This window comes from Peromyscus eremicus, chromosome 2, assembly GCF_949786415.1.
Source record: "Peromyscus eremicus chromosome 2, PerEre_H2_v1, whole genome shotgun sequence".
Classification (NCBI taxonomy): Eukaryota; Metazoa; Chordata; class Mammalia; order Rodentia; family Cricetidae; genus Peromyscus; species Peromyscus eremicus.
In genome coordinates, this window is record NC_081417.1 from 161,257,274 (window position 1) to 161,280,482 (window position 23,209).

Consider the following 23,209-nt stretch of genomic DNA (forward strand, 5'->3'; position numbering starts at 1 on the left):
GGTCTTAGGACAGGTTGTTCATGCTGTGGATGCTGCATCCTCTGCCTCGCTCCCTTCTTGGGTGGAGCGGGGGTGGGGGTGGGGGTGGGGTGGGAGGCCCTGCTCCCCCCCCCCCCTGCTGCTCTGAGCTCCTACAGAGGTTCTGTGCGACCACATCACTGATGTTCCACCCAGGTGGTTGCTGCGCTCACTCTGTGACTGTGTGCTTCCATTCCAGGCGGGTTCGTCCACTTCTCTATCCAACTTGGCATGCATGCACATGGTTCGCTGGGCTGTTTGGAACCCTGAGCTGGAGGCGGCCTCAGGAAAAGTGACGCTGCCTCTTCAGGGTGGGATCCAGCACAATCCCTCACACTGTCTAGTCTATAAGGTGCCTTCAGCTAGCATGAGCTCTGAGGAGGTAAGTACTTCATAGATGTGATTCTCAAATGCTTCTGGCAAGTTCATTTGTGTGTGTGTGTGTGTGTGTGTGTGTGTGTGTGTGTGTGTGTGTGATATTCGGGTGCATTCACCCATGAGAATGCATGTGGGGGCCAGCAGTTGACATTGGATTTTTTTCAGTATTCTTCCTGATCCTATTTTTGGACACAGAATCTCATTGAAGCTGGAGCTTGCTGATTGGAGCTAGCATGCTGGATAGTGAGCCCCTGGGATCCACCTGTCCCCCCTCTTCCCCACAGTATTGGGATTATAGATATGGACTGCCACACTTAGCTTCATGTGAGTTCTTAGGATTGAACTCAGGTCTTCACGTTTACTCAGAAGCACTTTACCCACTGAGTCTACGTTTATTTATTTTAAAACTCCAAATTGACTAGTATGTTTCTGGTATTTCCTGAACAAACCTTTCCTGTGTCCTGGGCATGCCCTTGGTGCTTGCTGAGCCGTGGTTAGGCTGGCTAGCATAGCACCCTGTTCACATCTCCACCTCTGCATGCCTTGCTGGACTGTTTTGCACACTTGGTGAGGAGTTTCTCCTCGGTTTGGGTCCATGTTTGGTGCCTCAGAGGAGGACGTCCTGTGGTTTTTGCCAGGAGGGTGAGTGCATGAGAGCTAGGCAGGGTTTTGGCTTCGGTCCGCAGCTGGGCGTTACACTCACCACATACCCACTCCGGACCTTGCCCCTCTCAGCTGGATGTAGGGTGGCAGGTCCACTGCAGATTCTCAGATTAAAAAAGCTTCTTGGCTGTGACATTCTCTGATCTCCAACCTGGAAAGCAAGTAAGGTCAGGAGAGGCTGCAGGGCGTGTGTCACCCTGGCTGCCCTGCTCTGGCTGCCCTGCCCTGGCTGCCCTGCCCAGGTGGGGGTCTTGGAAGGCAAGTGACCCAGGGCACCATGGACAGGTGTGGAACTATGGCTTGGCTCTGGCCAATGTCGGGGTCCATCCTGGCCCTCTAGGGTGACAGGGCACCTCACCCCCACCCCGCTCTTCCATGTGGTGCCTAGAATGTGCCCATACCTGCCATTTCTCAGTCTGTGCTGACTCCAGCTACAGCTGTTATTATTATTATTATTATTTCCAGTGTTGTTATTTACGATCTGGTTGATACTTTGGGGACCTGCATCAGGGAGCAGCTGATTGTGCGGTTTCCTTGTTAAGAGCTTGTCTCTCATTATGGAACCATATTATGAAATGACAAGTACGGCCCCTTCACCTGAGAAAGAGGAAGTGAGTGTAAAGGCTCCATGCACCACATGGAAGAGCGGGACGGGGAGGGTGCCCTGTCATACCCTAGAGGGCCAGGATGGACCCCGGACGTTTTAAATCACCCCCTTCCTCCCCTCACTCTTGGTGTAGTTTCCATGTGGTTTTATGTCCCTTTGCGTGTCTGTCTGTCTGTCTGTCTCTGTCTGTCTGTCTGGTGTAAGTGTTTGTCCAGTTTAGAACTTGTCTTGCCACCTCATTGCTTTTCCTTTCCGAGTGTGTGAACTGTATCAGGCACACACATTTTGAAAATTTGACTTGCTTGGTGACACACGTGTCAAACATTTCCATTTTCCATGAAGAACATCACATCTGAGTTCCATTTCTCAACCCCAGAACTGCTGACGTTTCTGCCAGGTAACTTTGTGTTGGGGACCGGCCGCTCTAGAGGGCCTTCGGCTGCATCCCCATCTTCTGCCACTAGATGTCAGTAGCGTCTCCAATTGTGGCAGCCACAGTGTCTACAGACCTTGCTGCAGGCTTTTGGGGCCAGAAGTGCTGTTGTTGAGGACCAGCACCCTGAGCAGACGGAGTGGGGGAGAGTGGTGAGCTGTGATGGCACAGGCTCTGTCTCCACCCCTGTACCGGGGAAGCAGCTCCAACACTGGCCAGGTGAGACCAGCGGGGATCCAGGTGCGCGCACCTGTGCCCTCTCCCTTGTTCAGTGACTGCCTTTTGAATACGCACATGGAGACTTGGAAGAACGTCCCTGAGCCCATGGCAGCTGCCAGTCAAGGAAAGTAGCAACGCTGGAATGCATCGTTTCTGGGAAGCGCATTTTAGGATTTGTCCTGCCGACCATTATTTCATAGTTTGTGTGAAGTGAGGTAACATCTCATGGCTGTGTTTCCTGCCTAGCTCTTGTCCTTTTCTTGTCTTTTTCCTTTGGGTGAATAATCCTTTAAAAGTATTTATACCTCCAGAAGCTTTCAGTTCCTAGTTATGATTTATAGTTATTTACCTTTGATTTTGAAATAGTATGCTTCCTATGCTATTAGTTTATCAACTGTAGACATCATGCACTGAGTTCCTGAACTGATGGATGAGGACATTAGCCGTTTTCACACTCCTGTCCTCTTTATAAATCACCCGGCCTCAGATACGATGCACACAGCAGGCCTGGTTGGAGAGTCGAAGGGAGCCCAGGAACTGCACAGCACTCACAGGGGGGGGGGGGGGGGCTTAGAAGCATATGTTGTAAGCTTAGCCCAAGCTGCAATGTGGGTCTCTGACCTCAAACAGCAGGCCAAGGAGTTTGAGACCTGAGCTGTGTGTATGGTTTGGACACTGTCCAGTCCTGGGACTGCCCACTGGAGGAACATAAGCAGAAGATCTTAAGGGGACTGTGCAAGTTTTGAGAGGAGCGCTCGTGTGAACACCATTGCCCATAGGAACTGTGATCAGAAGCTGGGACCTGAGCCCTGATCCCACTGACACACAATATCAACTTTCTTTCTTCATGGACTGCAAAGCAGCCATAGACTCTTAATGTAAATCTTTAAGATGAGTGCAATATAATCTAAACGATTTTGTTTACCAAGAGCCGAGGTAGAGACAAGATGTTCGGTAGATAGCAACGCCGAGATGGTACAAAGGTTGGTTATCAAAGATCTTAAAACAGCGCCGTGGAAATGCCCAGGCACATGGGTGCTGACACCAGTGAAAAGAGAGAGAAGATACAGAGATGAGCAAGATGGAAATTTTAGAACTGAAAAACAGCCAATTAAAATCTTCACAAGATGTGCTGTGTAGCTGGGTGGATGACTGAAGAGCCTGTGAACCTGAAGGTCAGTCCGCAGCACTGGGACCTCCTGAGCTGCAGGAGTTGCTAGACAGCGGTCAGTCCGCAGCACTAGGACCTCCTGAGCTGCAGGAGTTGCTAGACAGCGGCAGGCTGAGCTCTGCTGCCGACCAGTGGGACAGTGCCAGAGTCCAGCACCTGTGTCAGCACCCTATCCCAGGAGACGGGAGAGGGCCTGGTGCAGGAAACACCTCTGAAGATGTAATGACAGGAAACCTCGGGCAAGAGACACAAACCCAGATATCCGGAAGTTCAGCAAAAGCCCAGAGATAAATGGGAAGTAACCTCACCAGACGCTTTGAACACAGAACTAAAAGCGAAGGAAAAGAGTTGAGAACAGAAATAGAAAAGTGGTTCCTTGCCTACAGGGAAATAGTGACGAGGATGCTTGTGGGTTTCTGTCAGAAGCCATGGGGGACAGTGGGGAAAACAAAAGATTTTGGAACCCAGAATTCTGTACCTATCAAGAGTCACCCGAAGCCCAGGCATTACCTTCTCCAGTGAACTGAAGGGAATTCAGGAGCAGCCTGGGTTTCTCCAGACAGAAGGAAACGTGGAAGATGGGGATGAAGAGCAGCGGGAATGGCGTCTGAGTGGGGCTTCCTGGGAGGTGGAGGGCAGAAGCTTCTGCTGCGTGGTATCCTGTGAGGTCTTCAAGGTGTTTAGATACTGTGGAATGAGGCAGTGTGGTGTCAGGAGCCAGGATCAGCATCTGCATTCCATCCTCTAGAGGGCGTGAGATGTCAGAGATTAATTTTTATTTAATTCGTTCAGTTACTTACTTGAGAAAGGGTCTCACTGTGTAACTCACACTGGCCTCAAACTGGTGGTGCCCTCCTCTCAGCCTCCCAAGTGCTGGGTTACAAGCATGTGCTCCACCCCTGGTAGAGTTTACATTTAAAACCTCAAGAGAAATCATTAACAATAAGATACCACACTAATTACAATTCATTTTGTTGTAACCAAAATACCAGACAGAAACCAGGGAGGAAAGGCTCATTGTGGCTCACAGCCTCAGAGGGACCAAGTGTGTCCTGGGAGGGGAGGCAGGTGGGCGCATGGAGGTGGGACTATTTAGTCCAGACTTCTCACTTAGGAGGAGAGGAGGTAGAGGGAGCCAGCCAGAGTCGGGTGCATGTGATTGGCAAAGGTGGTGGCCCCGAGTGACCAATTGGCAGCAGCCAGGCCCCACCCAGTAGAGGTCCACACGCCTTCAAGATAGCTCTGAACATGAGCCTATGGGAGACATTTCAGATTCAAACAATAACAGTTTAAACCCAGTAGGTGCTGGGAACTGAACCTGGGTCCTCTGGAAGAGCAGCCAGTGCTCTTAACCACTGAGCCATCTCTCTAGCCACTATGGCTCAGATTTTTTTTAAATTTTATTTTAATTTTTACAAACTGTAGTGTCTACAGAGTCACTTTCTAGCAGCCAGTTCCCAGAGAAATGAAGCCGGTTCACACGGCAATCCGCCCACCACCGTTTATGTCACTTCTGTGCGCAGTCTGCAGACCAGCAGCTAGCCCGGTGTCCCCAGACCTCTGTGCGCAGTCTGCAGACCGGCAGCTAGCCCGGTGTTCTCAGTGAGTGGACGGATGGGTGGACGGTGGCACATCAGTGTGATAGGGCATGACTCAACCCTGAAAGGCACGGACTGTCCATAGTTTCACACGTGGTCAGTCTCCATGGGCATTGTGTGGATTGAGTGTGTGAGAAAGCCCCTCTCAAGGGCCGCGTGCTGCGTGATTGTGTCCACATGACACTCAGGATGACCAGCCTGGCTATGGAGAAGCAGGCAGTGGATGCTTGGACCAGCCGAGGGAGGGATGGGGCAGGTCATGTGATTCTGCACAGGAGTTAAAACCCACAGGACTATTGTTATGCAAGTAAGTCAATATTACATGTTAATTAAAACACACACACACACACACACACACACACACACACACATTGTGGCCTATTAAATACCTTAAACTATATTTCCTGGGTAAATGTCATTCTCTGATAATATGGCCTCCTGGGATTTTAATGCTACAACTAATTTTCGTCTCAGAAAATTACTTGTTTATGATCTAAGAACACGTGGCTTCCGGAGTCTTTGCTCTCTTGATTAAACTTTTTTTGAGGGGGGTCTGGGCAGTCACTGGTGAGTCACTGATGGAAGGGCCAGCGAGGGATATGCCATCGTTGCTCTCGTGGGGTCAATCACAGGTGAAGCAGGTGGAGTCGGGAACCATCCAGTTCCAGTTCTCGCTGAGCTCAGACACCCCCCCAGAGCATGGCCCCAAGGCAGAGCGGCGTTCCTCCAGGAAGACACCTGCGTCCCCTTCAGGTGAGTTCCAGAGAGCTGACTCTACCCTGCCGCCTGCTTCCCTCTCTCATCAGCCCTGCGGGGTAATTGCCGCAGATTGCCCTATCGAATCAATTAGCTGGTCTCCCTAAGCTGATGATGTGGCACTGGACAGTGTGATAATGTGTGGTCCAGCTGTCTGTCGCCCAGACTCTAGCCACAAATTGGTTCAGTTACTTGACAACTCCCCAAGCAAGTGTGTGTCTGCTGGTGAAGGATGACTTCATCAAGGGCACTTCATGGGGCATCCTGCGAACACAGGGCCTGGGCACGTCGGGCCCGCTGGATGTGCCGGCAGCCGCCCTGGCTGCATTTGGTCTTGTCCTTCCGTTTTCACTGAAGCACTGTTGCTGTTCACTGTGTGACTTGGGGACGTCCCTTCAGGAAAGGGGTCATAAAGGGATGCCAGTGGCAATGGCCTCCCACAGAGGTTCAGTCCTCGTCCTGTGAGTGACAGGTCCACAGCTGTGTGTGGGCTGAAGAACCGGTACTGTCACTGAGCTTGATGGCCCAGTGTCTTCTGTGTGGCCTGGCCCTGTGGTCAGTGCCTTTTGCTTTAGGCCTGAGTCTGGTGAAGCCAGGATGGCTTGCACAGCAAGATGCGTACGTGGGTGTTGAGTAGTTGCGGAGGTTTCTGGAGCAGATCTGTCTCCTGCCAACTGAGGGCTGTAGGGGCCCTGGACACAGGTAGATGGGGAATGAACAGCTTGCGAATCCATAGAGCAGAGCAATGTGCTCCCCTCCTCCAGTTGTGCTCCCTTGATCCAGCTGTGCTCCCCTCCTCCAGCTGTGTTCCCTTCCTCCCACTGCTCCTTCCCCCCACTGTGCTCCCACCCTCCTGCTATGCTCCCATCCTGCTGTGCTCCCACTTTCCCACTGTGCTCCTTTCCTCTGGCTATTTCCCCTCCTGCTGTGCTCCCCTCCTCCGGCTGTGCTCCCCTCCCCCTGCTGTGCTCCCCTCCTCCTGCTGTGCTCTCCTGCTGTGCTCCCCTCCTCTGGCTGTGCGCCCCTCCTGCTGTGCTCCCCTCCTCCTGCTGTGCTCTCCTGCTGTGCTCCCCTCCTCTGGCTGTGCGTCCCTCCTGCTGTGCTCCCATCCTGCTGTGCTCCACTCCTCCTGCTGTGCTCCACTCCTCCTGCTGTGCTCCACTCCTCCTGCTGTGCTCTACTCCTGCTGTGCTCCCCTCATCCTGCTCTGCTCTCAGCCTCCTGCTGTGCTCCCCTCTTGCTGCTGTGCTCCCTTCTTGCTGCTGTGCCCCTCTCCTCCTGCTGTGCCCCCTCCTCCTGCTGTGCTCTACTCCTGCTGTGCTCCCCTCCTCCTGCTGTGCTCCCTCATGCTGTGCTCCCCTCCTGCTGTACTCCCCTCCTCCCGCTGTGCTCCCTTCCTGTTGTACTCCTCTCCTCCTGCTGTGCTCCCCTCCTCCTGCTGTGCTCCCTTCCTGTTGTACTCCTCTCCTGCTGTGCTCTCCTCCTCCTGCTATGCTCCCCTCTTGCTGCTGTGCTCCCCTCCTCCTGCTTTGCTCTCCTGTTGTGCTTCCCTCCTCCTGCTTGCTCTCCTGCTGCTGTGCTCCCCACCCGCTGTGCTCTCCTGCTGTTCTCCCCTCCTGCTGTGCTCCCCTCTTGCTGCTGTGCTCCCCTCCTCCCACTGTGCTCCCCTCCCGCTGTGCTCCCCTCCTGCTGTGCTGTCCTGCTGTGCTCTCCTCCTGCTGTGCTCCCCTCCTCCCACTGTGCTCCCCTCCCACTGTGCTCCCCTCCTGCTGTGCTCCCCTCCTCCCACTCTGCTCTCCTGCTGTGCCCCTTCTCCTGCTGTGCTCCCCTCCTGTGCTCTCCTGCTGTGCTCCCCTCCTACTGCTGTGCTCCCCTCCTCCCACTGTGCTCCCCTCCTGCTGTGCTCCTCTCCTACTGCTGTGCTCCCCTCCTCCCACTGTGTTCCCCTCCCGCTGTGCTCCCCTCCTACTGTGCTCCCCTCCTCCCACTCTGCTCTCCTCCTGCTGTGCCCCCTTCTGCTGTGCTTCCCTCCTGCTGTGCTCTCCTGCTGTGCTCCCCTCCTGCTGTGCTCCCCTCTTGCTGCTATGCTCCCCTCCTCCCACTGTGTTCCCCTCCTGCTGTACTCCCCTCCTCCTCCTGTGCTCTCCTGCTGTGCTCCCCTCCTCCCACTCTGCTCTCCTCCCACTGTGCTCCCCTCCTCCTGCTGTGCTTCCTTCCCCCGTGCTCCTCTCCCCCTGTGCTTCCCTCCTGCTGTGCTCCCCTCCTCCTGCTGTGCTCCCATCCCATTGTGGTCCCACCCTCCTATTGTGCTCTCTTCTGCTGTGCTCCCACAATCCCTCTGGCTGCCCAACAGCAGGGGATACCAAGTGGCCGTGGAGGACATGCTGACTCTTCCTAGCCTCTCCCTGCCCTCCCCACCCAGCCTCTGATAATCTGGACAGTTTAGACTGGTTTTCTGTCCTGATTTGGTGCCCGAGTTCTGGCATAGGGTACTCTCTGTATGTTGAGGTTCTGTTGTGGAGTCTGGTCCTGTTGAATGTAAGTTGCTCATTGATAGGTGAGTGGCCCACTGACCCCCTTGACCTACAGCTTGATGTGCAGACCTCCATTTCCTGGTCACCGGATTTTCTGAAATGCCCAGTAGCAGACACCAAAACCTAACCATCTGGTGACAAGCCCTGTTGAAGGCTCCCTCTCTGCAGAGCAGTTGAAGTTCCTAGTTTGAATTCTGTGCTTAGCAGACCACTCAGGGTTGTTCCCGCAGTATGTACATTAGTGGACCGTCTCATGTAAGTGGAATCTGGCTGCGCAGCATCCCCTCTACTTGGGGTGCTGCCAGAAAGTCTGCCGCATCCCCCGGGTGGTGGGCGGCAGGGTGCACTTTCTGTCGGCGTCACTCCAGAGTAAGTCCTCATTTTATGTGGAATACAGCTTACAGACTTGAGTGTTCCTGTTGGCCGACTGGAATGTCTTAGTCAGTTCGCTCTCAAGTTCGTCTCTTAGCTACAGAAGGGCTGCATGGGGTGGGGTGGGGTGTTCTAGTGCGTCTGTATTGAGCCATCTTGGGGTCAGGGCAGTGGGTGTGTCCATCTCTGCGCTAAGAATACCCACAATTTTTTCTCTTTGTTTGGAAATATGAAACACTGTGGTTAGTGGTGGTCACCAGCCTGTGGGTAGCCAGAGGCGTGCAGGACCCTGTAACCTTGTTCCTACCTGCCTCTCATAACCTGCACAGCTCTGCCTTCCGCTTTCTCTGGGGACTTGGGTGGTGTCTTTCCTCTGCATGTCTGATGAGCTCTGCCTGGTTTATGGGTACTTGGGATTCTCTCCTGTTGGGGGTTGAGAATTTGTGAGTCTAATACGTGGTGTAACACTCTGAGGACAGTTTGATCGTTTGGGTCTTGTTCTTCAGCTGTGTTGGGTGGGGCCTGATCAGGTAGGGCTGCCTTCCCCCAGATAACCAGAGTCCTCACAAGCTCTGCCTGCACTCCCCAAATGAGACTGGAGGTCAGCTGGCCTTAGGGGCTCCACTTTTCCCGATGGTCTCCACTGCTGTGTCTGTCAGCTTCCTGGTGGGCCCGAGCTGGAGACTGGAAAGTTCCTCTGCCATCTTAAGCTGCCTTTACTTACCCGGCTGCTGCTCTGTACTTGGACATTGGCTTCCTTGGTGTCCTGCACTCGTGGCTCTGTTTTAACAAGTCCATCCACCTTGCTGACCGTGATTACCTCTCTTTCTGACCTGAAAATCACTGGATTTTCAGTTGACATTTGGTGGCCACTCAGGACCTCTGTCTTTGTTGCCTGTTGCTTGAGGTTTCAAGTCATCCTCGCCTCCCCTCCTTTCCACTCTTCTCTACCCCCACTCCTGCCCCCTCTAACCCCCCCTCCCTCTAACCCCCGCCCTCTCTAACCCCCGCCCTCTCTAACTCCCTCCCCCGCTGCTGGTCTAGGGGCCGTGCAAACTCCCTGGAGTCCTTCCCTGTGCCCTGCCTTTTGTGCTGACTCTTAGCTTGTGATTTCTGCCTAGAGTGTATTGTACCCACGCACTGTGTTTATTTATTTATTTTTTTAGAGATGTGCTACTTTTAAATCTAAAAACAATCCAGTAAAGGGCAGCCAAGGCAGTTTGGAAGAAATGAAACCTCAGTATTTTTGGTTTGCAGACTTATGCATAGAGTTACAGGCCCAAGAACAGTGCGGCATCTACGGGGTGATGGGCATCCCTGTACAGATAGGAGGCCTGTGGTTCTTGTTGCTGCAGTAACTTGGCAGACACTTGGTGACTTAAAACAGTGCATCCTTGTTATCCCACCGCTCTAGAAGTCACATCCACAGGCTTCGTGGAGAATCCATTTCCTCCCCTTCCCCCAATATCTAGTGGCTGCTTGGTCCCTCATCCCCTTCTTCCTGCATCCTGGCAGTGAGCAGCATCTCTGCTCAAGCGATGCCTCAGGGTCTGCTGACCAGCAGCTCTCACTAGCAGCTCCTGTGGATTAGGATGTGGCTGTCTTTGGGGGAGCAGTTAGTCATCATGCTGACCACAGGGAGTCGGGACAGACCAGCCAGTAGATGGTGCTGGTGCACCTGGTTGTACAGAAAATGTAAAATTCAGTCCTAGCTTCATGTCACTCAAATAAATGTTGCAAAATAACTCATGTCACGTGTGCGCACACGGGCACACACACACACACACACACACACACGCACACACACGCACACACACGCGTGCGCGCGCGTCTGGATGGATTAAAAAACAAAGCTTTAGATGTGCTAGGAAAACGGAGACGATTTAGTATGATATAACAGGACAGAGTCTCTGATGGCTGCCACACAGATGGGGCCAGAGGGTAACTGTGCCCTTGTTACCCTCACGATGTGCAGCCAGAGTGGCATAATGGCCCGGGATGTTCCTAGAATTTTTATTTTCTGAGACAGGGTTTCTCTGTGGAGCCCTGGCTGGCCTGGAACCTGCTTTGTAGCCCAGGCTGGCCTTGAACTCAGAGATGTGCCTGCCTCTGCCTCCCGAGTGCTGGGGTTAAAGGTGTGCGTCACCACCACCCGGCAGCCTTGACTGTTCTTGAGAACAGTTTTTGTTTTGTTTTAGATTTTATTTTTATTTTTAATTGTGTGTATATGTGTGTGTCTGTGTGTGGGGGTGTGCATGTGAGTTCAGTGTCAATAGTAGCCAGAGAAGGTGTCCTGTCTCCTGGAGATGGATTTACAGGCAGTTGGGGGCACTCACTGTGGGTGCTGGGAACACAACTAGGTCCTCTACAGTAGCAGTCAATACATGCTCTCAGCTGCTGAACTGTCTCTGCAGCCCCTGCCCCCGCCTCCTGCCCCCCCCCCGCCGCCTCCTGCCCCCCCCCCCCCGCCGCCTCCTGCCCCCCCCCACCGCCTCCTGCCCCCACATTTTATATTGTGTCTGTGGAGCTGGGAATACAGCTTAGTGGTAGAGCATGTGTGAGGCTCTAAATTGAACTCTTAGCATAATTGAGTGGATGAATGAGTGTGTTTCCGCTCTCCACAGTGCATGGCTTTTTTCACGTGCGCTGGGGATTTGAACTCAGACCTTCATGCTTGTGCCTATCCAGTGAGTTGTCTCTGCAGCCCCATGACCTTTTAGTAGTCAAAAATTAAAAAAAAAACACCCTCTCCTCCCCAGCCAGGGAATGGATAAATGGATTTATTTGCCAGATAAATGAAAGAAAGATGGAATCTCATTGGCTCATGTGATGGAAAAGCTCAGAGGCAGCCCTGGTGTTAGGGGTGGCGGGATCCCAGAGCCCAGCATGTTTCTGAGACCTCATCTGTCCCCTTGCCTTCACCCTGTGCTTTCCCCTCCTTCCAGCTCTGTTTTCTGCAGAACTGGCTTCTTGCCAGAAGTTTCTCCTTGCTCTGAGCTCAGGCACTCCAGGATAATCCTTGGATTTAGGAATCCCAACAGAGCGTGCGTCACTTTGTTCCAGGCGAGTTTTGAGGTAGTGATCAGCATCGCGCTGTGTTACCCACCACTGACAGAAGATTAGGGACAGGGAGTGGGGAGGCTGGAGACTGGGTGCTGGGGATGGGGGTCACTCTGGGTATATGGTGAGGGGTACAGGGCGGCTCCCCATAGGAAAGTCCTCAGAGAGGTTTAGGGGCTCAGGGAGAACAATTGGAAAGCGTTGGTCGCCATATGAGCTCCCATCATCATAGTTCTGCCTAGATCCCATATCTGTGGGGGCCACACTCTGCCTCCAGCTGTCCCCTTCTTGAGCTGCTGCTGTGAGCAAAATGCAAATGAGCAAAAGCTTCCCCTGCTCGAGAAGTAGAGAACCCAAGGCCAGGGGCCTGCCCTTCAGCAGCCCCTGTGTGGATGTGGCTAGGGAGGGACTGACTAATGAATGGGTGGGCTGAGGGGGCAGGGGGGAGGGAGGACAGAGCCTGCCTGCCAACCTCCCCTGAGTGTCTCCTCTCGGCCTGCTGGGGGTGTTTTCCTCTGGGACACATGAGCAGCCGTTTGAGTTCTGAAGAAGCAGAGTCATCATGAACACACTCTTAGATCTTTAAAAAAGATTCACTGTCTGCGCAGAGAGGTGTCTGCTTTGGTTTCTGTAGACATCAGGAACAGCTCTGTAGTACAGTATCATAGTGACTGTGTGACTGAGACCTGATTTTGTTTGGCTTATTTAATTTGAATTTATGGCTGCACTCATGTCCTGTTGATAGAATCATTCCACCCTGCTCCTCGATTAGAAATCATTGCCTCCCAAGACCCCAATATAAGAGACTTAAATATTCTCTAGCGTCTAACTTGCGAGGGGAACTTTGCAGACCTCAGTGTCATACCAGCTTACACAGCTCTTCTGGAAACCTTAATGACATGTGGCTGTCACTTTAAGTGAGGTATTCAGGCTTTCCCGTATGGATCATCCTTTTTATTTGTCCTATAAAGTTGACAGAGAGACAGAGGTCTGTTTGTCACCTACGACGGGAGAGCAAACACCGAGCCACTAGAGGGCACTCGGACTGCACTTTTGATGAAACTTGGAATTTCCTCGACCCAGTCAGTGTTTTGCTTTTGAGTGTTCTGAGGGCGACAGCATTTTGGATTGTTTGCTGAGTAGATCTGAAAACAGTCCTGTAGCAGGGGTCATCAAAAACACGCACTGCCGTGTTTCCAGGACACGTGTGGTTAGACCCTGCCATCTGCCACTGTATTGTAGCCTCCTCTGCACCGGGAGTGGTGGTGGCCTTGTGTCTGCGGAACCCGCCCCCCCCCCCCCCCAGAAGTCGGGGAGAGGCTTTTGGCCACCTGGGACACAGCAGTTTGTTGAAGACTAGACACAGGGCTGTGGAGAGTGGGCTGTCAGGGAGCTGAGCTGACCCCCCAGCTCTGGGCAGGTCACCCCATCCCACGAGGGCTGCGGTCTGAGTTCACTCAGGTGGAGACCTGTGCCTGCCCACCCTCAGCTTCTTCCCTTTTCTCTTGTTTCCCGTTTTCCCACCCCTGTGGTCAAAGCCTCGGGAAGGCTGGCTTACCCGCAGATAGTGAGGGATGAAGGCCTTTCGGGTGGGTTGCCTTGTGAATCCCTGGCACCCGGAGCCCATTAGTACAGATTCATCTTTGATCCCTGAGGTCTGATGACAGGGGGCCACTCTTGCCACCTTCCTTTACGTCTAATGACGTCTTTATGTCCATCTCACGAAGGCCCAGGCTCTTTCCTCCCCTCCCTCACTGTGACGGCCACACTGTCCCCCTCCCTGCCTCCTCCCTTCTCCAGCTGCTGCTTGTTGCTAGGCAACTGCCTCCTGCCACTCCTTTCTTGCTCCACCTTCAGGGCCTTTGCTCTGCCGTCTTGTGGTTTACCACAGGTGACCATGGGCTGGGTGTTCAGCGAGCCGAGTGCTTTCCTCTACCCACACCCCGCCGCCCCTCACCCCACATGCCTGCTGCTCCCCAGTCCCTCAGGTGGAAGGAGGGCCCAAGCTGCCTTGCATGAACCCCCACCCCCTGCCGAGGTCATCAGCAGGAAGGTGCCACAGTACCGTCATCCATCTCTGCTTCTGCGGGTTCCTGTTGTACTGAGGATCTCCAGTGCCACCAGGTCTGGGACAGTGGTGGAGGTTGTTGTCCTGGCCTGCATTAGCTACTTCCTTATCTTGGCATCTTTCTGTGGCCCTTACAAGCACATGACAAGTTGGACACGTGAATCGGAGGGATAGGAAAGTAAAGGTGGACAAGTTGGACACGTGAATCGGAGGGATAGGAAAGTAAAGGTGGGAAGGGTGCTGCCTGTCCTGTCTGTCCACTGTCACGTGGCCCAGACCTGAGCATGTGAGAGGCAGATGGCTCAAGGGGAGAAATGGCCGTTCAGGGGCTCCCTAGGTGGTGCAGTGGTGTCGGGCCCCACTCACCTGAGCCCCTGTGCGTTCACAAGGGGACAGTGGAAGGTTGAGGGTTGCCCGGGGTGGGCACTGCCTTGTGCCTTGGTCCCCATCCTTGCCCATGCTCCGGAGGGGCTCCGACGGAGCTGAAAGCCCAGCAAACACTCACTGTCTTAGGGAGGCCAGCCAGCTGTGATAATGGACATGGATGGAGAGTGCTCCTCTGCTGCGTCTGTAGTACCGTTACTCAGAGTGACAGTGTCCAGCGTTCTTGGTCAGGCTAAAATATCTGAGGTCTGGCCAGGGCTGAGGGAAGCAGCTCAGTGTGTCCCAGGGAAGTCTCTCCCTATGGCCACACTAGCATGCCTTGGAGAGCAGCCTCTCTCCCTAGTGCGCAGAGAAGTCAGAGGCCACACAGGCCTTGGGACTCTGAGTGACCCAAAGGGACCTGTGACAGTTCAGATTGGGGTCAGAGCATAAGCTCCTGCCTGGCCTTCAGGAGCCCCTGCTCAGTCAGGCAGAGGACACGTGGGCTTCTTGCGGCCAAACTGAGAGAACTGGGGTGGAGGTGGATGTTTTATGGACAGCAGTTCTTGGGGCTTGGAGACTGGTTGAGAGTTAAGAGTGTGTCAGGAGCAGTTAGACGGTGCTCAGGCAGGATGCAGAGCCTGATGTGGCTGAGGAGCCTTTTTCCTAGTCTCTGGCAATTGGCCAGCAGCCTCAGCTGGCGTCTCGGGACCCACTGACTTAGCCTCTTTCCTCTGTACACTGAGGTTGTGTGCCACTGAGCTGCACTGGCCACATGGCTCCTGGGGGCTCCTTTGACCCAAGAGAAACCATGGTCTCCGGATCTCCATGCTCTCCTTAATGGCCAGGCCACTTCTTAAACCCAGAGGCCCAGGCCCAGGCCCAGCTAAACGCTATCTCAAGCCTCCGGAATGGAGTCCAGCCTTCGCGGCCACATTCTGGGGAGAAGCAGCAGTCAGTAGTTAGCAGCTGCCTGTGGAGCTCTCTGTGCCGGCCTGTGCTGATGGCTGTCATTAGTGCCACCCGAAGGGCCTTCTGGCTGTGGCAGGGCCACTGTGGTAGATCTGATGAGTAGCACCTAGCTATAATTAAAGCCTTATACAGCCAATGGTAACATGGGAACTCACACTAGCAGATGGGTGCAGTGGCGGGCTAAATGCCTTGCAGCTCACCCTGTTGAGGGAGCCGTCGAGCTTGGAGCAGGCCAGCCTGCCACACGTGGTTGCTCCCCTGCCTCTGCCCTCAGGAGATGGGATCAGTAGCTAGGATAGACTTGTGCCGGTGTGTCTGGTCACCGGCTCTTCTCACTGTAATGCCCTCGCATGTTCAACACACCAGCTATCCTGTTTGGGCTCCTTGCTGTGCACGAGCATGCTTGTATTGGTTCAGCGGCATGTGGTGTGTGCACTTGGACATTCTGCAGGCAGACATGGGCGCACAGACATGTTGTCCTGGGGTCTGATGTGTTGCCCAGGGGTTCCTGCCCAGTTGTGTGCCATAGCAGAAGTGGGTCTTTCCATCAGACATGCCTTTCCTGTGGGACTGTGGTGTACCCCAGGTAGGGATGAGGCGCTAAGAGGGAAAGATTGGAAAACGAGCATCTCTTGGTCTGGATGTATTTCTTCCCAGCCTGTGTTTCTCTTGGGGTGTGGGTTGGGCCCTCACAGCCTGGGCTAACAGCAGGTGTCGTAAAAGGACTGCCAGAGCCTCTTAAAGGCTGTTTTAGCTCTATCAGAAGGTAAAATTGCATGGTAAGTCACAATATAAAGAACTACCTGAAGAAACATACCATACAATACCCAAATTTGAGCCTGTGGGGGAGAAGCGGTAATGGGCCCTGGTGGTGTTGCCTCCAGCCAGCGAGCTTTCCCTCGCCCGGAGGATGCACACGGGCCTGTGCCTAAGTGCTGGCTTTCTCTTAGCTAAGGATAATGGAGCCATCTCCTGCAATTTTTCCTCTTTATAAAATCAGCCTGTAGAGTTTTCCAAGTCCCCATTTAGGGTGGAACAAAGTAGGTTTTTCCCGTTTCATCTTTAGGCTGTTTTAGGAGGAGAGAGTGGCAGAAGATGGTCTGGGGACCTGAGCCAGGCACCCTGTGGCAGCCGGCTGGGTGGCAGCACCCACATTTGCCTCCAGAGAGCTGAGATCGTCCTGTGGAAACAGCCAGCTGGCCTTGTCTTCTGGCTCCCCCAAAGCAAAGCCCCTGGTTTCTCAGATCACAGGCTCCTTGGTCATGAGTGTCTGGGTCACTGGGAACCCTGTTGGTTGACAAGTTAGGAGAGAGTGGGTGGGTAGGTGGACGCTTCCCAGGTGGGCCATGACCCAGGGGGCAGCTGGGCCATGAGCTGTACCTGCCCGTCTGGGCATTTGGGTCTCCTGAGGCAGAAGCCTTTTTTGGCTGGTTCCCCACTTCCATTCCTGGAACTCCCTGCCATTCTGTCCCCCCATCAGTGAGATCTCACAAGGCCTCCACCAGACCCTCATGGGTCCTGGGACAAGCTGTAGCATCTCCTAAGTGACCCTCTGGAAGCAGCCAGAAGGGGCTAGGCAGTATGTGGCCTGAAGGCCACTGCAGTATAGGGCTTAAGGGTTTCCTCCTTAGTAGAGAGTGTGCTGATCGTATTTTGGTTTTGTTGCTACCCAGAATGCAACAGGAGGCATTCTCCATGCAGGTGGCACAGAGGCAGAGACACTGGGCTCTTTTGCCCTGTGCTGTCTGCTGTGGGGTCCCCAGGGGACCTTGGGAGTGTGAGATTCATTGCTGACAGTTGTGGGCCATGTGGAGACTTGGATAGCAGGGGCCCCATGGGAGGAAGAGAGGGCTGCGTGAATGCCTGGCATCTCTTGTTAGCCTCATGAGGGTTGGACAAGGCCCTGGGGAGAGGGCAGGATATTTCCAGAAATCAAAGTGCAGTAGGGAATAAAGTCCCCATCACTGGGGACTGCAGTGGTCCAGGCAAGGCATGGACACGAAGCTCTGCTCTCAGGGACAACTGTCAGGCCACTCCACAGGAAAATACAAGGTTCCTATAACATTCTGGCTATACCCTCATCTCTGGGGACAGGCAGAGGTGGCCCTCCCTGTCAGATGGGCTGGAGTCTCGTTGGGACAGCCCCTCTTATTGACAAGAAGTTGTGACCATGGAGGCAAAGGCCAATGGTGGCATCTGTGACATGGCTGTAAGATGGAACTTAGCTGTGATGATCTGCACAGGCCAACCTCAGCCTCACTCCTGGCTTGACTGTTGTGGCCTCAACAGAGGAGGTTGTCACTCTGCAGAGGGCCACTTGGACCATTGGACACTGCCTTGGCCTCTGAAGGGTCACCACTGTTCTCAGCCCCTTGCTCTGGGGAACCTCATGGAGGGCTGGCCTTGACTTCTGGGTAGACTTCCCAAAGGCACATCTGCATCATGAATGAGGAGAGCCTGGGGCTTGGGCTGTGTTCAGGAGGTGGTGTTGGGATCACCAGGCAGCTTGCAGCCGTGATACCACTAAGTCTGGCATACCTCAGAGCTGGGCACTCCCAAGGCAGAGGGTATGGAGAAGTGTGTCAGAGAGCTTGGTTATCCAGGAACCAGAGTGTTCTGTCTCACTTGGCCCACACTTAGCAAGGCAGCTTGCTGCAGAGGGGAGGAGGCAGGCAGAGTGGGTGTGAGGAGGCAGCCTTGCTTCCAGTCTCCAGGCTCAGAGGAGCTGTGTTGGGCAGTTTATGCAAACAGCCAGTTATAGATGGCATAGAGAAGCATAGTGGTCCCAACTGGACTGCCGTTCTGGGCTCTGGCCCTGAAGACACTTATGGCCTCGTGTGCTCCCCCCACCCCAGGCACACCAGCACCAGCAGCCCAGGATCTTGCTGCAATCCAGGACTCTCCTGTGGGACCAGGGGTAAGTCCAGGCTCCAGAGGGCCTCTCATGTAGTCTAGAATAAGGGTCAGAGGGTTTGGGGCCTAAGAAAGGACTTCACTTGGATGTGGGGGCTGGAGGTGTCTTTGGTCCCCCTGCCCTGTCCTGCAGCCTGCCTCAGCTAGCTGACTTCCAGGTCCAATTGCCATTCTGGTGGCCTCCTGCCCAGTCAGTGATCCTGGACCTTGCCATCCACACCTAAAATACCACGTTCTCCCAGTGGTGAGGCTTGTTGAGTCAGTGCCATTGAGTCCCTGAGACCCTGGGACCTGGCCGTCACCCCTCCCAGAGTGGTATAGACACCAGGCAGCAGCTGGCCTGTGGGCCAAGCACTTGGGGTTGGCAGATTTTGGACCACAGCCGACAGAGGCAGGACATCCAGCCACCTATCAGTCAGTATTCACCTCCACAGCCTAAAACTTTCTGTGCAAAAAGAACGCGTTTCCCTGTCCCTGGGCGGCTATGGCTGCACGACTTACAGCATCGTCCTGAAAATCAAATTTTAGGGAAGCCAGATCCAAGGTGCAGTTTGTGGGCCGCTTCCTGCCTTCTGCTGGCGTAGCAGTCTGAGGGGGCTGAATGGACCCTAGAGACCCTTCCCATGCCCCAGGGATACTGTCTGGTGCACACTGCTCCTGCCCTCATCGTGCTGAGCCCTCCTCTGGGCTGGCTGTCCTTGCTGGTAGCCATCATCCCACAGCAGTATGCACTGGAAACGGACTCCAGCCATGACTAGACACATGCTCTAGTGCAGCCCAGAGCCCCACCCCCACTTTTGATGTTTGCATTCATTTTCCATTTGTGAACATAAACTTTTGTAGATGGCTTAGTACACTGAATGTACATGCAATTCTCACAGCAGCCCAGCTGTTGAGGCCATTATTATCCTGACAGAGGTGAGGAGACTGAGGCAGATCATGCTCTGAGGAAGTGGAGATGGACATTCTGTCCTCAGACTTCCTGTGGACCACCTAGTCTGGTCGCTGCCTTGGTGGGGAGACTCAGTGGACAGGGAGCTGGACAGAGCCTTGGAGGTGTCCAGTGCAAGGGTAGGCGCAAATCCAGAGGCTGGGCTAGCATCTGGTCCTGCAGCAGGAGCCCCCCCCCCTCCTCACCCGCTTTCCCGTTGTGATGCGTGAGGAATCACAGCACCAGGCCTCCTTCTAATTATGAATTAAGGGAACTTGGAGGGCTCTGGACTTCAGAACAGCCGCTGGCCCGGAGAGTGCTGGCATCACTCCTGGTGGTGATGCAGGGGAGTCATCTTCGGGGTCTGTGCAGGCATGCGTGTTTGTGTGTGCATTGACTGCATGCTTGGAGCATTTCACCCAAGAACTCTTGCCTTGCAGCTGTCGCTTTCCCAACTGGTGGCCTCCCCACAGCCTCCGGCTCCGCGCAGCTCTTCCAAGCCCCCTCCTCAGCCCCTGGACAGACCTCAGTCCCCACAGGGTCCCCAGCTCCAGGCAGTAAGTGTACCCACCCTGTCCTGCTTTCCGCTCCCACACAAGCTCATCACCTCCTCATGGGAAGGAAGTCTGGTGTTTGGTTGTTTGGGTGACGGGGCCTTGGGGTGTTTTTTGTGATGTGGGCTGTGGGATGAGAGGGGACGGGAGGGGATGGGAGGGGATGGGAGGGGACGGGAGGGGACGGGAGGGGTAGGTTTTGCCCAACTGCCTACCTCAGGCTTTTGCTAACTTTCTGAGTCTGAGACCAAACAGGAATGTGATGTCTTGCCACACCGCTTGGCATTTGGTGTTCAGGCCTCAGACATCAGGTGTCTCTGTGGTACTGGCCTGCTCATAAAATTTGTGTTTTCTTCCTCATTGCTTTGTAACTCACAGATGAGGTTGCTGTATAAAATACAGAGTGATTGGTTAACCTTGACTTACAGATAAAAACACAATTTTTAAAAATTTATTATTTATTTTTTTGTTTTTAGTTTGGCCCAAGTATTGCATGGGACAGATGCTAAAATCTGTCATTGGTCACCTGAAATTAAAAGCCTCCTGTATTGATAGTTGCTGAGCTGATGAGCCCCCAGAAGTCATTTGGGCAGTAAACCCTTAGTCCTGAGCACCTTTGGGGTCCGTCGTTGGCAGGTTCTTGCTGCACTCCTGGAGCCCTGGTTTTGTTCGGCAGGAACCCGTGTTAGAGGGCAGGGTCTCTCACCTGGAAGCTGACCTGAGCCAGACGTCCTTGGTTCTGGGAACACCTGCTGTCGATCATCTGCAGGAACTCCCCTTCACTCCTCTGCATGTCCCCATCGTTGTGGGAGCCCAGACCAGGAGGTGAGGCTTGGTGGGGAGGCCCTGGACCTTTGATTTTGATGAGCAGGCTCTTGTAGAGAGGTGTGCACGGCACTCCTGGGCTTCGGGCTGAGGGTTTTTCCTGTTTCAGCTCGAGAAGGCAGCTCTCAAGAGCAGCAATGGCGCTCCTGCAGTCTTCCGGCTTCCCCGAGATCCTGGATGCCAGCCAGCAGCCAGTGGAAGCCGTCAACCCCACAGATCCAGTGAGGTTCAACCCTCAGAAGGAGGAGTCAGATTGTCGTCGAGGGAATGAGATCGTGCTTCAGTTTCTTGCCTTCAGCAGGTAGTCTCCGGGTGCCCATCCATCACACTCCCTGGCTTCCTCATACCGAAGGGCTGACTCCTGGCATGTTCTGTGATCAGGTTTTGCCAGCTGGAATATGGCCGTCTGTTTTCTGAGTTAACTGATACATGTAGTAATTGTGTGCATTTATGGGGTAGTTGGTAATCTGATATGGGTATATGGTGTATAGTGACTGTCTTAGTTAGGGTTTCTGTTGCTGTGAAGAGACACCATGACCATGGCAACTCTTATAAAGAAAACATTTAGCTGGATGGCTTACAGTTCAGAGGTTCAGTCCATTATCATCATGGTTGGGAGCATGGTGGCATGCAGGCAGACATGGTGCTGGAGAGGTGGCTGAGAGTATCACATCTTGATCTTGTAGGCAACAGGAAGTGGTCTGAGACACTGGGTGTGGCTTGAGCATATATGAGATCTCAAAGCCCTCCCCACAGTGACAAACTTCCTCCAACAAGGCCACACCTACTCCAACAAGGCCACACCTCCTAATAGTGCCACTCCCTATGAACTTATGGGGGCCATGTCATTCAGAGCACCACAACTGAATCAGTAATCAGTTACCTTCATCTTGATCATTGGTATTTCTCTCATGCTGACGTTTTTACATTATTCTGGCTGGGACCCTCCTTTGTAAATGCCAGAAGCCCCGCTTTGTGTGGTCTTCGGGGCTAATTAAAACCTGCCCCTTGTGTGCCCATTCTCGGGCTCCAGTGTTGCTGAGAGCAGCACCTCCAGCCAGGAGGTCATGGCACCTGGAATAGCCACTGTCCTGTCCTCTGAGAGGACAAAGCTGTTCTTGGCGGTAACTGAGGTGACCTTGGTGATCGCAGTGCCTGTCCTGCCCCTGTGCATGTCACACCCTGGAGCTTCTCCGTGGATGTCTGATTGGTTCCCTGTTGTTGTGTTCAGAGCAGCCCAGGACTGCCCAGGAGCACCATGGCCACAGACTGTGTATTTCACCTTCCAGTTTTACCGTTTTCCACCTGAGACCACGCCACGCCTGCAGCTGGTCAAGCTGGATGGGACAGGCAAGAGCAGCTCCACCTCCCTGTCCCATGTCCTCGTCCCCATTAATAAAGACGGCTCCTTTGAGGCTGGTAAGTGGTGGATACAAGAATGCCTGTGCTAGACTTTGTGTGGGGCTCTTATTTTACAATGCCTTTTCTTTTTATGTGTGTGTGTGTGTGTGTGTGTGTGTGTGTGTGTGTGTGTGTGTGTCTGTCTGTCTGTCTGTGTGCATGTGAGTGTCCTGGAGGCCAGAAGAGAGCTCCTGGAGTTGGAGTCACAGTGGTTGCGTGCTGTCCGATGTGGGGCTGGGAAACAATCTCTTTGCAAAAGCGGCAAGTGGCCTTGACTGCAGAGCCATCTCTCCGGTCCCATGAACGTTGTTCTTAGGAGGCGTGTTGTGCAGTCTGTCATGTGTGCAGGACAGTGGGACGGGTGTGTCTAAGACCAAGCTCCATGGCTGGCCAGCTGGGCTCTGTCCGGGATCCAGAGTCAGCCTTGTGTGGATGTGAATCCCCTTTACAAGTATTTCTTTACATAGTGCCTCCAAACTCAGTTTTTGAAAAACATGAACTTAATGGTATAATCCCATCTAAGAACTAAAAATAGTTCCCTTGCCAATGTTATAGTTGTTGCAAATATTCATAGTTTAAAACATAATTTGCTCAGAAGTGAGGTCTCAGGTTGTGAGGTAAAGGTGCTTTCTGCCAAGCCTGATGACCTGAGTTTGTCCCAGGACCCCCATGGTGGAAGGAGAGAACCGATTCCTACAAGTTGTTCTCTGCCCTCTACATGTGTGCTGAGGCATGTGTGCATGTATGCACATGTGGGCATGCACACACACATATACACATAAACACACACACACACACACACACACACACACACACACACACACACTAACTGTAATTAAAGACAGAAACAGAGACGGAGTCCCCTTGCTGTGATGGGTGGAACCCTCACTTGCCGTCTGTGCTCTCTAGTGAGGCCAGGCTCTTTCCTCATTGTGAGCCATGCTGTCCCATAAGCTTCCATGACAGTCTAGACTTACTTTCTGTCTCGTGGCAGTGTCTCACAGGGGGCTTGCTGTCTGCTTCCTCCTTTCCTGGGCCCTGGGGGTGAGGTCCAGGTGTGGGGTTAGATGCAGGTCTCCGGTTTTTACAAGAGCTTTTGTGGCTGTGATGTGACATCTCCTTTGCAGCCTTGGCCTCCTCTCTTGGTGGCACTGTGGTCACAGACTGTGCCCACTGCATGTGGGTGTTTCTCTAGAGAAGACACAAGAGTCACAGTCTACTTTGGATACCTCTACTTGACAAGCAGATGCCCCCATGATCTGTGCATCTCACCAGTTGTGAGATATGGTTCCCTTGGGAAAGGCAGGATAAACAGTGACATGGTGTTTTGGTGTCCTCCAGGTGGGCAGTGGTTTACAGCTCCTGGTTTCATT

The 23,209-nt window shown here is 53.6% G+C and overlaps 1 protein-coding gene across 1 annotated transcript in view; it reads left to right on the forward strand.

Annotated features, from left to right (window-relative positions):
• Nphp4 (nephrocystin 4) overlaps window positions 1-23,209 on the forward strand; it is an 87,646-nt gene that overhangs the window by 38,905 nt on the left and 25,532 nt on the right. The window contains exons 10-16 of the mRNA XM_059255480.1: window positions 218-400; window positions 5,720-5,840; window positions 18,068-18,129; window positions 19,497-19,613; window positions 20,287-20,435; window positions 20,545-20,736; window positions 21,667-21,854. Of these exons, the coding sequence (XP_059111463.1) occupies window positions 218-400; window positions 5,720-5,840; window positions 18,068-18,129; window positions 19,497-19,613; window positions 20,287-20,435; window positions 20,545-20,736; window positions 21,667-21,854 (1,012 nt within the window). The remainder of the gene's footprint in view (window positions 1-217; window positions 401-5,719; window positions 5,841-18,067; window positions 18,130-19,496; window positions 19,614-20,286; window positions 20,436-20,544; window positions 20,737-21,666; window positions 21,855-23,209) is intronic.